This window comes from Paroedura picta, chromosome 2, assembly GCF_049243985.1.
Source record: "Paroedura picta isolate Pp20150507F chromosome 2, Ppicta_v3.0, whole genome shotgun sequence".
Lineage (NCBI taxonomy): Eukaryota > Metazoa > Chordata > Lepidosauria > Squamata > Gekkonidae > Paroedura > Paroedura picta.
Window position 1 is genome coordinate 78,201,773 of NC_135370.1, and position 17,764 is coordinate 78,219,536.

Here is a 17,764-nt window from a genome sequence, read left to right on the forward strand (position 1 = left end):
AATGGGCTTCCATGGCCAATCTTAGCTCACTCTCAGCTTTGGCCTTTCTGATGATTGATCTACAGTGCCTAGTAATCTGTAGGTACTCTTTACAGCTCTGTCCTTCCCTCCATTTCCTGAACATTTCCCTTTTCTTTCTTAGTTCCTCTTGAAGTTTTCTGTTCATCCAAATAGGCTTCTTAGAGTTCCTGCAATGTTTTCGTCTTTCTGGGATAGTCATGGATTGAGCATGCAATAGCTCTTGTTTGAGTAGCGCCCAACCTTCACATGCTCCCTTCCCTTCCAGCATTCTCATCCATGGTATAACACTCATCATGTCTCTGAGTTTATTAAAGTTTGCCATACGAAAATCCAACATCCGCGTCTGGCTACAAGCTTCCTTGGCTCCCCATCTGAAAAGGAATTCTATGAGGACATCGTCACTTCACCCTAGGGTCCCCACCTCCTTCACCTCATCCACCAACTTTTGTCTGTTGGTCAGTATTAAGTCCAGTATGGCTGAACCTCTTGTGGGTTCATCTACCATTTGATAAATGAAATTGTCAGCCAGGTAGGTCAGAAAGTTGCATGACTGAGGATGCTTTGCAGAGTTTGTTTCCCAGCACACATCTGGGAAATTGAAGTCACCCATGATGACAATGTCCTGCCGCTTGGATATTCTCCCAAGATGCTCACAAAGTGCAGCATCCACATCCTCTCATTGGTCAGGCGGTCGGTAACAGACACCAACCACCACACTGTTTGTTTGATAATGATGTTGTTGTTGTTGACAGAATTCTTGTTCCCACCACAGGAACATCAATAGAAATGTGTTGCATAGACTTTTATTAGCTGTGGAATTACCAAAGCAGAACTCAAACCATTATCCTAGCAACCCTGTCACCTATATGTTCTACATGGAAGCCTACTAACCACTGAGCTATGGAGGTCTGTAGTATAGGAGGCACTGTGGTCTTTTCTTGGTCAGCTGCTCAAGCATCAAATGTGAGAAAGAGTTTGAGATGGGTATCATGAGATCATATAAATATTTCTATCATCACTCTTAGGGGTGTTTTATATATATTGATAAAAGCACCATGGTCCATGAGTGACATGATCAGTAGGCATGACATGATCAGTTACAAGGTTGCTAGGGATGTCCTGGGAATAGCTCTTTTTCCAGCTGAATTTTTTGTGCTGCTGATCTGGGTTAGAGAACATATGATCTGATATAGTGATGGTTGGTTCTGAAGGAACAAAAATTTGACCAGCTAAAAGACATATTACGTAGGATAATTGTACAAATACAAACCTAAGGACAACTTGATAGCAACCAAGACATATTTATATTTTTAAAATCATAACTTGATTTTACTATCACTGCATTTCTATTCCAGAACAAAGCACACTTGTTAAATACCTGTTCAATTATAGCGATGGCCATAGTCTTTCTTCTATGCCTACTCAACATGCATGAGCAACTAATGTTTGATACCTTTCTGAATGAGGCATTGGGAATAGCTCACTCCCTACGGACCCTGCAAGATATTTAAAGTCTTCACAGCTACAGCTCTGACATTTATTTTTGCCCACAGCTAAGGAGGATTGCCTCAGCTCTATTTAGGTAAAAATACCATTGGCCCAAACTAATGTTTGTTGCATGGTAGATATTTGAACATGGATCAGAATTTTGATATTTGTGTTTTGAGCTTTGACAATGTAGCAACTACTGTCAGTGAATTTGCTGTAGTTAAGAAAAAAGTCCACAAACTTGAAAAATGTTCAGAATAAATACCTTAACCTGGTTGATGAGGGCTGGGAGGAGGTGATATTTTTTAGGAGTGGTGAACAGGAACATCAGTAATACCTTTCTACATAAATTCTTAGATGTCCATCATAGAACTGAATCTCTGGGTAACAAGAGGCATAGACATACATTTAATTGATTTTTGTCACTTGAATTAGAATATCTGTAGAACATAAATAAATGTAGCATAATGTAATAGTACTTCTGTGTTCATGCAACTGTTACTATCATTTTCATTGTTTCCAACTGCAGAAAAGGGACAACACTGAAATTATGGATAATGCTCTATCATGAGTTTTTCATGTCATTATAAAGAATAGGCTGACAGCTTCAAACTATTAAATATATGGTGATTCTGTGGGAAGTTTTATTAATTTACATTTTAATATTCTAACAATGACTTAAATATAACAAGAATAGGCACAATGCAGGAAAAGTTAGTCTCTACTAAAGCCCAATGAAAACAGTGGAATGAAACTGGTTGAAATGCCCGATGGATAGGATGCTGACAGGTGACAAAAGCTTCCTTGCATGAATACTGATAGCCTTTCATTGATGGTATACATCAAAATATAGTTTTTATAACTGGTCTGCATTTTAATGAAAAAATGGGACTGTTTAGTCATATAAAAAGAGTGTTATAGATTGTGCATATATGTATGAATGTATATGTATTTATGTGTATATATATATAATGTCAGGATGATCTTTATAAACTTAAGTCTACTCTGGGAATTCTGCAACTTTAATGCTTGCATTTAAAATAATAATAATAATAATAATAATAATAATAATAATAATAATAATAATAATAATAATAATAATAATAATAATGAAAACTGAAACGCAGTCCTTAATTCAGTCTAATATACTGTGCTAGTATTATGTACTGTGCTAATATTATGACTATTTAACATTTACTTCATATCACTGGGGCACTAGATGCTGTACAGAACACAAAAGTGACACAGCTTAGAAACTGATCTCTCACACACAGTTTTGTAGAAGTAACCCCCTTTGATCTTAATGGAGCTTTATTCCAAACAATTGTGGTCTCAGGGTGGACTGGTCAAAGATGTAGGAAGAGTCTTTGGTCCAGTAAAGGGACTAGTAAGGCTAATATTAGTAAAGTTAAACTGGCAACAGAAAGGAGTTAGGGAAAGTAATGACAGAGTGAAATGAATGATTTAGCACAAGAAATCCTTCTAGGAATAATTTGCTGACATATATGTTCGGTCTGAGAAGCATGAACTGAAATTTATGGATTATAGTTGTACAGTTCAATTCCATGTTTGTTAGAAATAGGAATACCTTTTTAGGAGAGCAAGATTTTCATTTGCAAACAGGGTGAATTCTGCCCTCCTGTGGCCTTGAGTCATTTTATAAATTTGTCTACTTAACTGGTTCAGGGAGTGACATCGGCTTCTCTATGACTAATCTTCTCTTTCTTTTTATCCTGTGCCAGATCACATATCCCAGTTTACATGGCACTGAGGAATGAAAACCAAACTGGAATGACCCTGTTTCACTTCCATCCTTTCTCAACTGTGCCAGAGATGCAGCTGCTGCTTTTCTGGACTTTTTTGATTTTATTCCTCCTCAGCCTCCTTGGGAACTCTGCTGTTGTGTTCATTGTCCATACTGAAAAGTCTCTCCATACCCCCATGTATTTCTTCTTAGCTAATTTAGCAGTTCTGGAAATTGCATACTCTTTTGTCATCGCTCCGCTCACTCTAGCCAGTCTTGCCTCTGTGAAAAAAGCCTCCATCTCTTTGGTTGGATGTGGCATACAGATGTTCTTCTTTATCTTCTTGGGAGGTGCTGACTGTGTCCTGTTGTCAGTTATGGCATATGACAGATACGTGGCAATCTGTTACCCACTGCGCTACACTGTCATTATGAACTGGACAGTTTGTGTGAGTCTTGTATCTGGGACATTGACACTGAGTTTCTTGTTCGGCATTCAGCTCTCCATCTTGATATTGCAACTTCCATTCTGCGGCAACAATGAGATCAATCATTTTTTCTGTGACTTTCCTGCTGTCTTGAGGCTAGTCTGTAGTGATACCCAAACCTATCAGGTTACCCTCTTTATTATCAGTGTTGTAATACTGACCATCCCTTTCCTCCTAATCTGCATATCGTATGCCTTCATAGTGGCAGCCATCTTGCACATCCGCTCTGTTGCAGGCCGGAAACAAGCCTTTTCCACTTGTTCTTCGCACTTAATGGTTGTCCTTTTACAGTATGGCTGTGGCAGTTTAATATACTTACGCCCCAGCTCTAGCTACTCACCAGTGGAAGGTCGGGTGGTTTCTGTGGTCTACACTTTTATCACTCCTGTATTGAACCCCCTGATCTATAGCATGAGAAATAAGGAGTTAAAAAATGCGTTGATGAGAACCTTGAGGAGAAAAGTGTTTTTCCAATGATAGCTCTGGACAAATCAACTAGTGTTACAGCATGGTGGGAGCACAATAGGACACGTCGAGCACTGATCAGTTTTTGTCTGATTACTGACTCATTCACACACATGCAAAAATTGTTTTGGAGTATGAACATATCAAGCTGTGCTACACTATCAAGACATTGGTCCAGTTAGATCAGTGTTATCTCCCGGTCTGCAACAGCTCTTCACAGATAGAGAAAGATATTTTTCAACACCTTCTAAATAAGATCCTTTATCTGGACCAGGGATTGAATTTTGGGCTTTCTACACATAGGATATGTGCTCTTCCACTGAGCCACAGTCTTCCATGATTTGAATGTCAGGATTACCTTGGATGAAAATATGAATTTGAGATTATATGAAAGCTCTGCCAGTAATGGTTGATGTCTGATCGGCACAAACAAATATAAATTAGCATTTTATGCTGTAGTCATCAAATGAGGAATACAGTTTGCATATTAGCAAACTTAATCCTGATAAAACAGAGGTTCTTAGGATTACTAGTGAAGTTGACCAAATACTTTGATAGGGTTGCCAGATCTGTCAGACCATCCAGCAGGGGATGTGGAGCAACTTAGTGACACTGGGGAGGGATAAAGCCTGGGAAAAAAAGGAACATTTCTACGTCTCCCATAAGTGACATAGGGATGTTGGTTAGGATACTCTGGTTTGGGGGCAAAATTCTATGGTAGAATTAGCTTCTTACCATAGAGTTTTGCTCAAAAACCAGAACATTGCCCCCTGATGTCACCAAAGTCCCCATATAACTTCCAGGTGATGTAGAAACATCATTTTGTTAAAGGCTTCTTGCCTGCTGGGAGGTATTTTCCCTAGTTTCTTAAACCCCTGATATAGGAGGAAAGGTGCCAAACTAGAGGATCTCCCATCCCCATTCCTCTAATCTTGGATAGGATTACCAGGTATGCAGCTTGGGAATGTTGCTTGATACAGCAGTCACATCAGAAAATCAAGTGGTTGTTGTAATTTTTTTCCCCAACCAGTTTAGGTTGGTGCACTATCTGTGCCCCTTCCTGGTACAGTCAGATCTAGCCAGAGCGATCCATCCCTGTTCAAATCTCAACTGAACTGCAATGTACTCTACTTATGACTACTCTTGAAGAGTGTTCAGAAGCTGCAGCTAGTACTGTTTTAGATAGACTACTGGTTTAGGCCAGTTACAATGTGCACATGACCCCAACACTACAACAATTACACTGGCTACTGATCCACTCCTGATCAGTATTCAAGATATTGACTTTGCCCTTTAAAGTCTTACATGGCTTGGGACCTAGGTATATGAACCATGGCTTGGGACCTAGGTATCTTCTCCCATATGTGCCTGCCTGGAGATCACAGGAAAAAGCCCTCCTGGCTGTCCCATCAGTTTGGAGGGTACATGGGAGAGGGGATTTTGAGTAGCAGGTAGGTGTTTCTGGTCTCCTCAGTTCCAGTCTTTAGGAAGATTGTTTTTGAGGACCACATTTGATTAAGTCACTAGCAGTCCTAAATTGTGATTTTAATTTCCAGTTTTTATATATTTTCTCTGATCTATTTTCTGTATTTGATTTATATAGTAAGCTACTTTGAGTAATAAACATTTAAATAAATAAATAAAATTAGCAGACATTGGATCAACTTGTCTACCATGTCTGTCCCATTTATGGAACTGAAACACAAATACTGATAAAGAAATGGACCTAATGCTTGAAGATCGCCCATCTGAGAGTGGAAGAGATGATGTGACATATTGATGGACATGAGGAACGATGCACATCTCCATTCACTGACGTATACTGTATGCAGCAATCAGTGGAGTTTAAGAGCATATATTGTCTTTTTGGTTTCAATGGTCTTAAGGCTAATTTATATTGTTTCTGCTGTCATTTAAACTCAGGTTTCTATGCTTTTCAAGTACAGAATAAAAAAATGGTACATATTTATTTTTCTATGTGCTATTTACTGCTGGAGAACAGTCTCCTTTCAGAGAAATTTTGGAGCTAGTGAACCAGGGGTCCACAACATCCTCACTGCGAAGGAAATCATACCAGCCAGAAATCTAATTCACTGTTTATTTATCCTCATAAGCTCTATCTACAAAATACTAGTGGAACACAGCAAAACCACATGAAACTGTCTGTGCATCTTTAAGAGCGCTATTAGAATTCCCCCTACCCTTCCCAAGTACAGTAAAGGAACACTAATTAGTTCCTGGATGAGATCAATTGTTACCCAAATAGGCAGTCTGCTAATTAGTTGGGGGAATTAGCTTTAATGGAGGCAAAGTGAGAGGAGTGACTTGGGGTCTCCACCAATGTATATGGGGACTGTTCCCTTAGAACAGGGGTAGTCAACCTGTGGTCCTCCAGATGTTCATGGACTATGCTGGCAGGGGCAAACACTGGCAGGGGCTCATGGGAATTGTAGTCCATGAACATCTGGAGGGCCACAGGTTGACTACCCCTGCATTAGAACATTAGTTCCCAAACATTTTGGGGCTGCTGCCTCCTTGGCTCCCACGTCACATCTCTAGTGTCCTACCCAAAAATACAAACATCCACCACTTTCCTGGTTAGGTCTACTGAAAATTCAAAGCACACCATGTTGCTTATACTTCTTTTTTTGTTTGTGGTGCAGCAGCCATATTTCAGTCTGGAAACAATATATATGTTCTTTCTAAAAGTAATTATGTCATGAAAATCAGTTTTGCATCACAAACACTTGGGGCCATTTCGCACGGCTTCAAAATAGCACAATGGTTACTAATTGGAAACGCTACTAATTTGCCATAACCCACGACGTCGTAGACAATCTGCAACAATCCTGAAACCGACCCGCAAAAAGCGCTTCGTTGTAGCGCTTTCAGGGGAATCCAGAAAAGTGGATTCACCCTCCGGATAGCGATACACTCCTGCAACCAATCTGCAACAGTAGCGCTAAAGACCTGTGCGTTACCATTGTTGCTGGTTCTTCGAAGTCCCTCCTCCTGAGCCTGTCCTCCAAACTTCCGGCGAAGCGATCGCCATTTTTTTTTCTCCGAGCGAGCGGGGATAAACGCACCAGCGAGCCTCTTTCTGTTTAGAGGCTTCCCTGGCTTCAGTCCTTCACCTTTAGTCACTAAGCACAAACCACATAAAAGCCCGTTTGCTGAAATAAAGTCCCTTTATTTTTTACACATAAATTCAGCCGAAAATCGGGCCCGTGAGAGGGGGGGGGATTTTTTTTTATCACTCGAGGCAGCGTGCCAACGATCATACAATCAAACGACGGCTCACATTAGGCAGCTGGATGGGTCTCTCCGTTGCAACGAATCTACCTAGATTCGTTGCTATGGGTCTGTTTTTTTTTTTTTAAACCTTTCTTAAAGGGAAAGGGGCTGTTTGGGAGCATGCTAACGGCTGCCCATTGGCTGCTTGACGGCCAGGGGCGGGACGAGCTTGGCAATAGCGCTTCCTTTCTAGTGATTTCTGCCGAGACCGGAAGCCTGTGGGAAACGCTAAAAAACGCAACTGATTCCACTACAAAGGCAGGTATGCATAACGACGAATTCCACTATTTTAAATGGCGATTTTTCATTCCGCAAACAATTTGCAACAAAGATCCCCGTGCGAAAAGGCCCTTGGTTTAAGCATCATAAACATTGCCTTTACACTTGTACTACACAGCAACCAAATCGACTCTATGCAAACCAAGAAGCCATTGTACATACCATTTGGTGATACTGACTGGTTCAAAATAGAGAAAGTGGTGCACCAAGGTTCTATTCTTTTCCCTTTCTATTTAACGTCTATGCTGAGATCATTATGAGAGAGGCTGAACTCAAAGAATCAAACACTGGAATTAAGATTGAAGGAATATAAATAATTTTCAGTATGCTGATGACACTACCCTCTGGTCAGAAACTAAGGAAGGCCTAGAACAGCTGAACCCATACGTTAGAGAAACTCAGAATAAACCAATCAGATGTTAGACTGGAAAGGCTTTTATTAAAGGGCATTAGGGGAACAGCAAATACACTGAAAAACACACAAGGCTTACTAGGAAAAGGGGGGGGGGAAAGGGGAGAGGGTATTTTTGGAAAAGGCAATATTACCAGTCATGACATGCTAGCCCTTAAAACAGTGACCTGATAGAACCTCTGGAGTTGGACAATGATCCGTGAGAAACAAAATGGGTTTCCCAGGACTGGTACTATAGGCACTAATGGTTCTTGATGTCCTTGAGAACATTAGAATATTCTCACTTGGCTAATTCCATTAAAAATGTTCTCTATAAACATTGGATCTAGTACAACATTTACAAGACTGTCAAAAAGTTTGCAGGTGGCATGGTGGCATGCCGCATCTTGCTGTTCTTATTGATCTATTTTTGTCTGTGGTTTTAAGGGGTATTTTATTGGGGATTTTATATAGACATTTGTAACCCGCCACGAGCCATCAGGGAGCAGTGGGTAAGAAGTCCAATTAATAAATAATAAATAATAAATAAATAAATGGAGGTGAAGTCACAATATAGGGGAATTAACAAGTTGTAGCTGGTTATTGGAGGAGGTTCCTTTAAGATTGTTGCCAAAAGGTAATCACAGTTGCTGCTCATGCCTATGTGCTAACCTGTTACCAATCAAGGACTTTACACATCCTATCAACAGCTTTATTATCAAAGTAACTAGTTATATTAATTGTTCCACAAAAAATTGTGTGTACTGTCCCTGTGACAAATGTTACATTGGAATCAGCTCTAGATCTATAAAAATTAGATTCCAGGAACATCAATCCAAAGTAAGACATTCAAACCTTGAAGCTCCAATCCTCAGCCACTCTGTAGAATTTTAGCATACAGCAAATTAATTACGATTCTTTGGCATTGAACACCTTACCACCTACAGATATCAGAAGACTGATGTACAGAAGAAACTTTTACAACAGGAATCCTTCTACATTTTTTCCATGGATGCCCTGCAGCCACTGGGCTTAAATACATCACTAGAACTGTCATGTTTCTTATAGTACTTGCAGGATGATTGCCCAATAGATTTGCGGTTATTATGACCCACACCTGGGATAATTTAGTCTATATAAATCATGGTAGGAACTTAGTTAGTTGGGAACATGTCAACACAGACTGGGATCTCCATATTTACGTGACCCTGTGGCCATTATTATACTTTTACTATGTAAAAGGTAAAGTATTACAGGGATTAACATGATAAAATATTTTATGCTTTAGGGTAGTAATGATTAACATACAATTTATATTATGTTTGCAGGTTAACATACAATTTATATTATGTTTGCAGGTTTATATTTCTGATACCTTTAAAAGTGTTACAAATATTGAAGAATCAGAGGTAGGGGGCTTTCTTTACTTATCAGACTTATTGTAATAATTTATTTGATATTGTAACAATAATTTTTACTTAATGTACAGCTCTTACCACTGAGCAAAGAATTTCACTGAAAACAGACATTACCTGGATGCCGTTTTAACAGAAGTCCCACAAAATAAAGATAAGGAAAACTACAAAAAGGACACTTTTCTTTCTCTTTTGATATTTTATTGTATTGCCATTTGATAGGTCTTTCTGTTTTGGTTCTGTAATTAGACCGTCCTTCATTACTCTTGTATTGTCCTTGAGAACCAGACAGAAAAGCTATCAAATTTGAGAAAGGTGTTAAATATTGCTTAATTATGGTAAACTAGATTTAAAGCCCATTTTATTCCATCAATAAAATGGGCGTTAGACGTCCCCCCCCCCCCCCGGCGAGAGGGAAAGTCTGCAGAGTGGGTGGGGATGGCTTGGAGCGGCTGAGAGAGGCAGGCCAGGGCGTGGATGGGGCCGCAGAAGAATGTTGGGCTCCCGATGCCGGTAGGCTTCAGCGGGGCCGGGGTTGAGGCAGGGTCTTACCTCGCGGCTCCAGAAGGGGCAGTTTAAAGATAGACGCCATAAACACCCTTTCTATAATACCATGTTAAAGATTAATTTGCAGCACACTGCCTGGCCAAAAATGACACTAAAATAAATGTCAACCAGATCACGTGTGAAAATGCTGTCTGTCCAAAATGGGACACAAACATGGATGCCAGTCTTCAAGGCAAGCTTGTACTTATGATTTACAGCTTATGGCGACAGAGTGTCAGGCCCACTGGCGACCTTCTCCACCTCAGGGAGGTGCATAATTTAGGAAAATAAGTCTCCTAAGACATTACCAATCTTTTTTCTCCTGCAGAATGTTTTCTGGGATGGTGTCTGAGCATGCAGCCTCCTTCCCTCTCCCCTTGAGATCAGTCTTGAGAACAGGATGCCTGGCCTTCTTTGCTCTCAAAAGCCACCTTCACAAGACACAAAAAGCCAGTGATGGCTAGCTTCCAGGCAGGGGCTGCAGAAGCCACACAACCAAGGCATCAGTTCCTGCCCAGCCAAAGAAAACTCCCCTCACCTGGGCAGGTCCTTCATAAAGCTCAGAAGGATCATTTCAAAGTTGACCCTGCTCAACCTGGTCCAAATCCAGGAGAGCATCCTTAAAACAGGGGTGGGGTGGGGTCTCAGACCCAAACACCGGAACTTTTATCCAGGGAATTCCAGGCTGCTCACCTTGTTTGCCTGTTAAATATTAGGAAACGATATTTCCTTCCTCTCCAGAGCGACACTGCTTAGCTTTTCAGATGTCTCCTCCTCTCCCCCAGGGCGGAGTGCTCAGGCCTTGGAGAAGTGCCCGTGTCTCAGCTCTGCTTTCTCTCCAAGAGAGAGAAACACCTATTTGTTGCTCCAGGCTGTTGGCTTAAAAAAAATCATCCCCAAGAGAAGGGAAATGGACCAGAGGGTGGGAAGTGGAGGCAGAGATAGCGGTTCTTCAGCTCCACACATTTCCTTACCGTGTGGCTTGCTGTTTGCTCTCCTCTAGCTGGTGCTTTTTAGCTGCGGGAATCCACTTTATGTGATTCCCCAGCTAGTGCTTTAAAATGGAGACTGTAGCTACCAGTTTGCTGCTTGGATACTGGATGTTGGCAACGTCATGAAAAACACCAAAAAAAATGGCATCTGTAGAAGGTAAGCATTTTGCTATATTTATCAGGTGCAGAATAGCCCTAAGCCACTTTAAGACTTCTTCGGGTAGAGAAAGGAGCATATAAGAACCAACTCTTCTTCGTTGTCTGGAGCTCAGCTCAAATTCTGGGAAATCTCCAGGTACCACCTGGAAGTTGGCAGCCCTTCCCCAAAACCCAGACTTTGCTCCTTGAGAAGGGCTGTTCCCTCTCTGTGTCTTCCCCACTTGAGAGGCCAAAGGGATTCCCGAGATTTTCTGCCTGCAGTAGAGGTCGCCCTTCCCTCCATCAGTTTCCTATCCCCACTTCGAGCTAGAGCATGGCAGCTGCAGTGGCCTTGGCAGAAAACTCCAGCTACGCCTGGCCACGTGCCGTCATGACGTTCCCACATAGATTATATGCGAGAACGAGGTCCTCGCAACTTTTATTTGTTTCAAGCAACTACCTCCACCAAAAGGCCCCTTTCGCAGTGCTCTCCGGGTCCCAACGTCCGCTGTTTCCCGTAAGGTGAAACGCGGGTTATGTTGAAGCGCTCGCTAACAGGCAGGACCGACACCCGCCCCACGTCGCGGCCAGGCGATATCCCTTTAAGCTCGCTCTGTGCTCAGGTAAAGGAGGCGGCGCCTGCTGTTCCCCCTCCTCCCCTCCTCGTATGTCACTGTGGATTAGCGGCTGTGGGCGGCTCAGCGCTGGAGGATCAGACACACGCCGAGCGAGACAGATTTAGCTTTAGCAGGCGGGGGCGGGATGTATGGGGAGTTTTTTCCTCCCGTCCTGATGAAACTCAAGCGCTCCTCCTAGCGAGCGCCAAAAGGAGGAGGAGGAGGGACCTTCCTATTTTTGCTCTGCGTTGGGACTCCACTTCCTGGAGGAGCCCTCCCCTTGGGGAGTTTCTCCTGGGATCCCTGGTCCCCTGCAGACAGGAAGAACAATAGCCACACCTGCCCGAAATGAAGGACCGGCTGGAGCAGCTGAAAGCGGTGAGTGCCGCTGGCCCCATTCATTCCCCCGGCTTGGGTGGGATCGTCCCCTCAGCACGCCCTGTTCGCGGGGGAGAAGCAGGACCGGGCACTGTAAAGCTTTCGTGCTCAACATTGTTACTTGTAAGGGGGGGCAGAAGAGAGCCTTCACTTCTGATCTGTTATGCCATAAGGCAGGGCTTCTGGACGGATCCGATTGGGAATTATGAGTGGTATAATAATATCAGAAAAAGGGAAACGTGAAGTCTTGCCATGATGGCTTTAACAGCCTCGTGCAGGGGTTCTCGTCTGTGGGAGGGGTCATATTCAGTAAGGGGTCATTCGGTTCATGCTTAATTTCCCCTTATTGGAGAAGGTGGGGTGGACATTTTGCCTATGGTAGAGATCGGAGTGGTTAAATTAGTGAAAAGAATGGAAGAAGGGAGTACTGGGACAGCCATAGTCCACTGGGATTCAAAGTTTCTGTGCCACAAGGGCTGGAGAAATGTAGATCTGCATTATCTAATTGTTTCAAAGAAGGGGAATCTGAGAGTCTTTCTCAAGCTTACACAATGGCAAATGTATATCTGTGATAATGTGCCCTTCTGGGAACTAATGTCAGCTAAGCATCAAATGGGGTGGTTAATGTACATTCAGATTGTGCACACACCAATGTATGTGTTAGAACAGCACAGATCTAGTGTGGAAGCAGAGGAGAAAGACGGTGGCTGTAGGCTTGGGGAGGAAGTTTGGCAAGGCTTAGGTGAGGAGTGGGTTTTATAGGATGTTCTTGGAAGAGGCTAATTGGTCTCTTTTCTGTTTTCACCCACTTCCCACCAAATGTTTTATGAAGATCAGTAGGCTTGTAACTTCCTCCTTCTGGTTTCTTTCCTTGTGACACTCCTCTCCTTCCCCACCCCTATTGCTTACTAAAACATATGCCCCAGGATACAGTTATGTAAAATGTCTTTGAAAGAGTTTAGCTAATCACTACTTTTTTGATATAGAACTCCAGTTTAATGGTTTTTGTTTTACTTCATGCCCTGGAATAGTATAGTACCTGTAGGTAATCCTTGTTGGAAAGTTCTGTTCCTTATTTCAAGCTCTTTGTGTCACTGACAAGCATGATAGATATCCCTTGTCTTAGGACTTGACAGTCTGAGATGTAGCATTTCAATTCTGCATATGTTCTTAGTTTTCAAATATAGTCTTGACAGATTAGTATAAACTATGCGAGCAGGTAAAGCAAGTTTGCCTGCAGGTCTCCCAAGGAATATTGTTACTGTGGAGCTGTTTGTACATATATTCTTATAGTGCCACAAAGTTGGTCATTCTTTGTCGGTCTACTGCATGTCTCAGGTTTTGTTGCCAGAAAGTGCTACTTATTCAACATGTGTTAGTCTAAGCTTCTCCACTGTAGCTTCTTCATTTTTTTGCTCATCTTAAACTTTTCAGAGGACTGTCTTCTACTTAAACAGATAGGCTGTCATTATGTTCACAAGTTAGTTAGTTCTATTTCATCTTCCATGTTCTGTCACAATGAGCCCCCCCACCCCCAGTTGGCACTAGTCTGTTGCCTAATAGTAAGGAAGGATGCTGTGGAAACTGACTTGGCTGTGCCATCATGAAATGAGGGTCTGTCTTTTGTTCTTGCAGATCAAACGTAACATCTGGGTTTGCCAAAGTGACAAATGGGAAAATACAGGAAGTGGCCTAAAGCCACAGGAATAACTTAACTTAATTTATGAAGGGAGATGTGTTTAATTGTGTCTGAAAACACTGCCTCACTAAGGCAGCATGATAGTGGTGGGCATACCCAGGTGCCCCCTTCAAATTTAGGTTATTTTTTCCAAATGTTGCTGAAATAGGTCATTAGTTTATGTACCTTCTAAACAGAGGATGAGCTTGACTTTAAGAGAAAATTTAGATAGGATGTATTTGTCCTAAATTATGCAACATTTATTTATTTGTTTAGTTGCCAATACCTGAAAGGTCTTGTGGAATCTTAAAACATTGAAATCAAAAATGTAAAAACAACATAAGGTAAAAGGTAAAGGTTTCCCCTGTGCAAGCACCGGGTCATGTCTGACCCTTGGGGTGACGCCCTCCAGCGTTTTCATGGCTGACTCAATACGGGGTGGTTTGCCAGTGCCTTCCCCAGTCATTACCGTTTACCCCCCAGCAAGCTGGGTACTCATTTTAGCGACCTCGGAAGGATGGAAGGCTGAGTCAACCTTGAGCCGGCTGCTGGGATCGAACTCCCATCCTCATGGGCAGAGCTTTCAGACTGCATATAAAATATTAATACTGAAATATTTAAAAACTTGGTTATCACCATACTACTATTAAAACAGCCCAAACATATGGTTACCCCCAAAAGCCAACCTAATTAATTCAGCTTTGCATGCCCTGAAGAAGAGTTGCTTTTGTACCCTGCTTTTTACTACCTGAAGGAAGTGGCTCACAATCACCTTCCCTTCCTTTCCCCTCAACAGATACCATGTGTGACAGGGTGGGGTGTAAGAGAGCTTTGAGAGAACTGTGAGTGGCCCAAGGTCACCCAGTGGGGAATCAAACCTGGGCTGAAGCTGCACGGAGCTTTTATTCCAATCCCAGGTTGATTCAGTCCTTGCCTTCCACACTAAGTGCAATTTCCATTTTGATTTTGGGCAATTTAAATTTTCCCTCTGCAGCAAGCAGGACTGATCCAGAGTGACCCTACCTTTTCCCTGCAATGTCCTTGAGTGGATATAACCCTCAGTATTTGAAAAACTGGCATTAGTAAAGCTGCAGCTCACTGCTTGTCCCAAACCAACTAGCTGCCTCAAGCCTCTACCGCTGTAGAAAAGCCCTGATTGGCTAGGGCATCAGTTCAAAAGGCTTCCTCGTTCCCAGGTTGCAAGGTTTCCCTCAAAGGGAAGCCCTAACTTTTCTCGGCAGAGATTTTCCTCTTGGATTTACTCCCCTTCCTCTGCGTTCTCCAGTCATCCCCCCTTCAAGAAAAGAAAGAGGTTCCTGCTGAGCTTGGCTCCCCCCTCCCTTCTGAGCTTCCTTAATCATGTGCAGCACACTTTTCTGTTTCAATGGGGAAGGGGGGACTAGATGAAGACTCAAGTTCAAATCGATCTGAATTCAGCAGGAACCACAACGGCATAAATAAAGTAGGTGCAGAATCAGCCCTGGTTCTCCAGATTAGAGGCCACCACTCTTAACCACTACATCAAGTCCATCAGGGCACAGGTGTTATCCAAGAATGCATTCCACAGGCTAGGGGCCATAACTGAGAAGGCCCCTGGTAACAGGTACCTGAGCCATCCTGGAGTAAGGTACCTGCAAGAGGGCCTAGACGATGACTCAGTGGCTAAGAAGGCAAATGGGATTTTGGGCTATATCAAACGGAGTATCGTGTCCAGATCACGGGAGGTGATGCTACTGTTGTACTCTGCTCTGGTTTGGCCTCACTTGGAGTACTGTGTTCAGTTTTGGGCACCCCAGTTGAAGAGGGATGTTGACAAACTGGAACGTGTCCAGAGGAGGGCAATAAAGATGGTGAGGGGTTTGGAGACCAAGACATATGAAGAAAGGTTGGGGGAGTTTGGAGCAGAATTGTTCTCTCTAGCCCCAGAGGGACAGACCAGAATGACTGGAATTAAATTAATTCAAAAGAAATTCCATCTAAACATCTGGAAGAATTTCTTGACAGCGGTTTCTCACTGGAACACGCTTCCTCGGGAGGTGGTGGGTTCTTCATCTTTGGAAATTTTTAAACAGAGGCTAGATAGCCATCTGACGGAGAGGCTGATTCTGTGAAGGCAAAGGGGTGGCAGATTACAGTAGGTGAGCAATTGGGATGTGAGTGTCCTGCATAGTACAGGGGATTGGACTAAATGACCCATGAGGTCCCATCCAACTGTACTATTCTATGATTCTATGATCTGTGATTCTATGACTGAAGGGAATGAAGGCCCTGAAGGGAGAGGCATTCCTATAGGTTTGAGGGTTCCAGACTTTGTTGAAGGCTTTGAAGATTAACACCAACACCTTGAATTGGTTATGGAAACTAACTGAAACATGTAGTGCAGGTAAAGAGCACTTCAGCAGATACCATCAACATTAATACACAAATAATCATCCAGTTCATATGATATTTATCATTTATTTATTAATTGGATTTATAGCCCACCCCTCTTGAAAATCAGCTTGTGATGGGTTACATCAAAGGAAAATCCAGACAATAAAATCCCATTAAAACCCAATTACTACAACAAAATCTAACAACACAATCTAACATAGTCTTAACAGATGGCAAAATAAAACAAAACCCATGGCCCTCCTTAAAGCAGGAAGGCCCTTACAAGGGCAGCATGGGAGGGAAACAGATGTTTGTCACTGAATTTATCAGGTGCCATTGCCAAGGGGGACCACAGAACTGTTGCCATCACCATTGCAAGTTGTTTGCAGCAGAAAAAAAAGAGAAAGATGCTTGACAAGCTAGTAACAGGCCAGAGTACTACTGAGCCTGCTTTCTCGTTGAAACTTCCTTGATAAGAGCTCTGTATTCTCTTGTATCTGGCTTTATTTTTCCAGTTCAACTGATATGAGCTAAACAGAAGTGTCAAACAGTTGAGGTCAAACTTCAGGTTTCCCAGGCGTATCTTGCTCCTCACCGCCACCTCCCAACACTTCTGTGGTAGAGCACTTGCACGTCCTGTTGATCTAAAACAACTGAGCTAGACTGAAACTTAAGTAGAAGTTGTGTGATACTAAACCTTATGCCAGACTTCAGCTGGGTGGATGGAAGAGGCTATGGTCCAAAGCAGGACTCTGTAATGTTTCAAGTAAGTCTTTTTTTCCCCTTTGTCATTCCAGGGAAGCTTCCGTGTTACCAGTTGCAAAAAAATCACCAGCATACAACTGGCAATTTGAAGATTAACAAATTTATTTTGACTCAGAGTTCAAAAGATTTCAGTCTCACATTGTCAGATGTGTGAATTATTAGCCCCAGATACGTACATACACACATGTGTACAGAGACAGTTGTAAATTGTAGAGGTCCAAAGAGCATGAAATGAGAGAGGTACAAAAAGCCTGTGACATTCCTGTAGAAAGCTCAGATGTATGTAATGTGAGCACAAGTTACTGTTCATTACAGGATGAGGCCATTGCTGGGAGTAGATCAATTGGGCCACCCATAAGGAAGACATGCCACCTGATTTTGGAATGCCATTGGTGGTGGCTGACTGATGTAGTCTCTTTGATGCCCCTTCCAGCAGGCATGCTACTGTAGGGGGATTTATTTTTACTGCCATGTGATGATTTTTAATGTCAATTTTAATGGGTCTTATAGGGTTTTAGAGCCTCTTGTGGCACAGAGTGGTAAGCGGCAGAAATGCTGTCTGAAGCTGTCTGCCCATGAGGTTGGGAGTTCGATCCCAGCAGCTGGCTCAAGGTTGACTCAGCCGTCCATCCTTCCGAGGTTGGTAAAATGAGTACCCAGCTTGCTGGGGGGTAAGCGGTAATGACTGGGGA

At 42.5% G+C, this 17,764-nt stretch overlaps 2 protein-coding genes across 5 annotated transcripts in view; both read left to right on the plus strand.

The window, feature by feature from the left end:
- The first annotated feature begins 3,270 nt into the window (after positions 1–3,270).
- On the plus strand, positions 3,271–4,218 carry LOC143828912 (olfactory receptor 10V1-like). The gene has a single exon (XM_077319074.1). The coding sequence runs from the start codon at positions 3,271–3,273 to the stop codon at positions 4,216–4,218; it is 948 nt and encodes a 315-aa protein (XP_077175189.1).
- A 7,730-nt stretch (positions 4,219–11,948) lies between these two features.
- Positions 11,949–17,764, plus strand: part of STX3 (syntaxin 3) — a 55,277-nt gene continuing 49,461 nt past the window's right edge. For 2 of the 4 annotated variants that reach the window (XM_077321052.1, XM_077321053.1), the window contains exon 1: positions 11,949–12,256. In XM_077321052.1, coding sequence (XP_077177167.1) covers positions 12,227–12,256 — 30 coding nt within the window. In that variant the 5' untranslated portion in view covers positions 11,949–12,226. The remainder of the gene's footprint in view (positions 12,257–17,764) is intronic. The other 2 variants (XM_077321055.1, XM_077321050.1) reach the window with 2 other exon arrangements.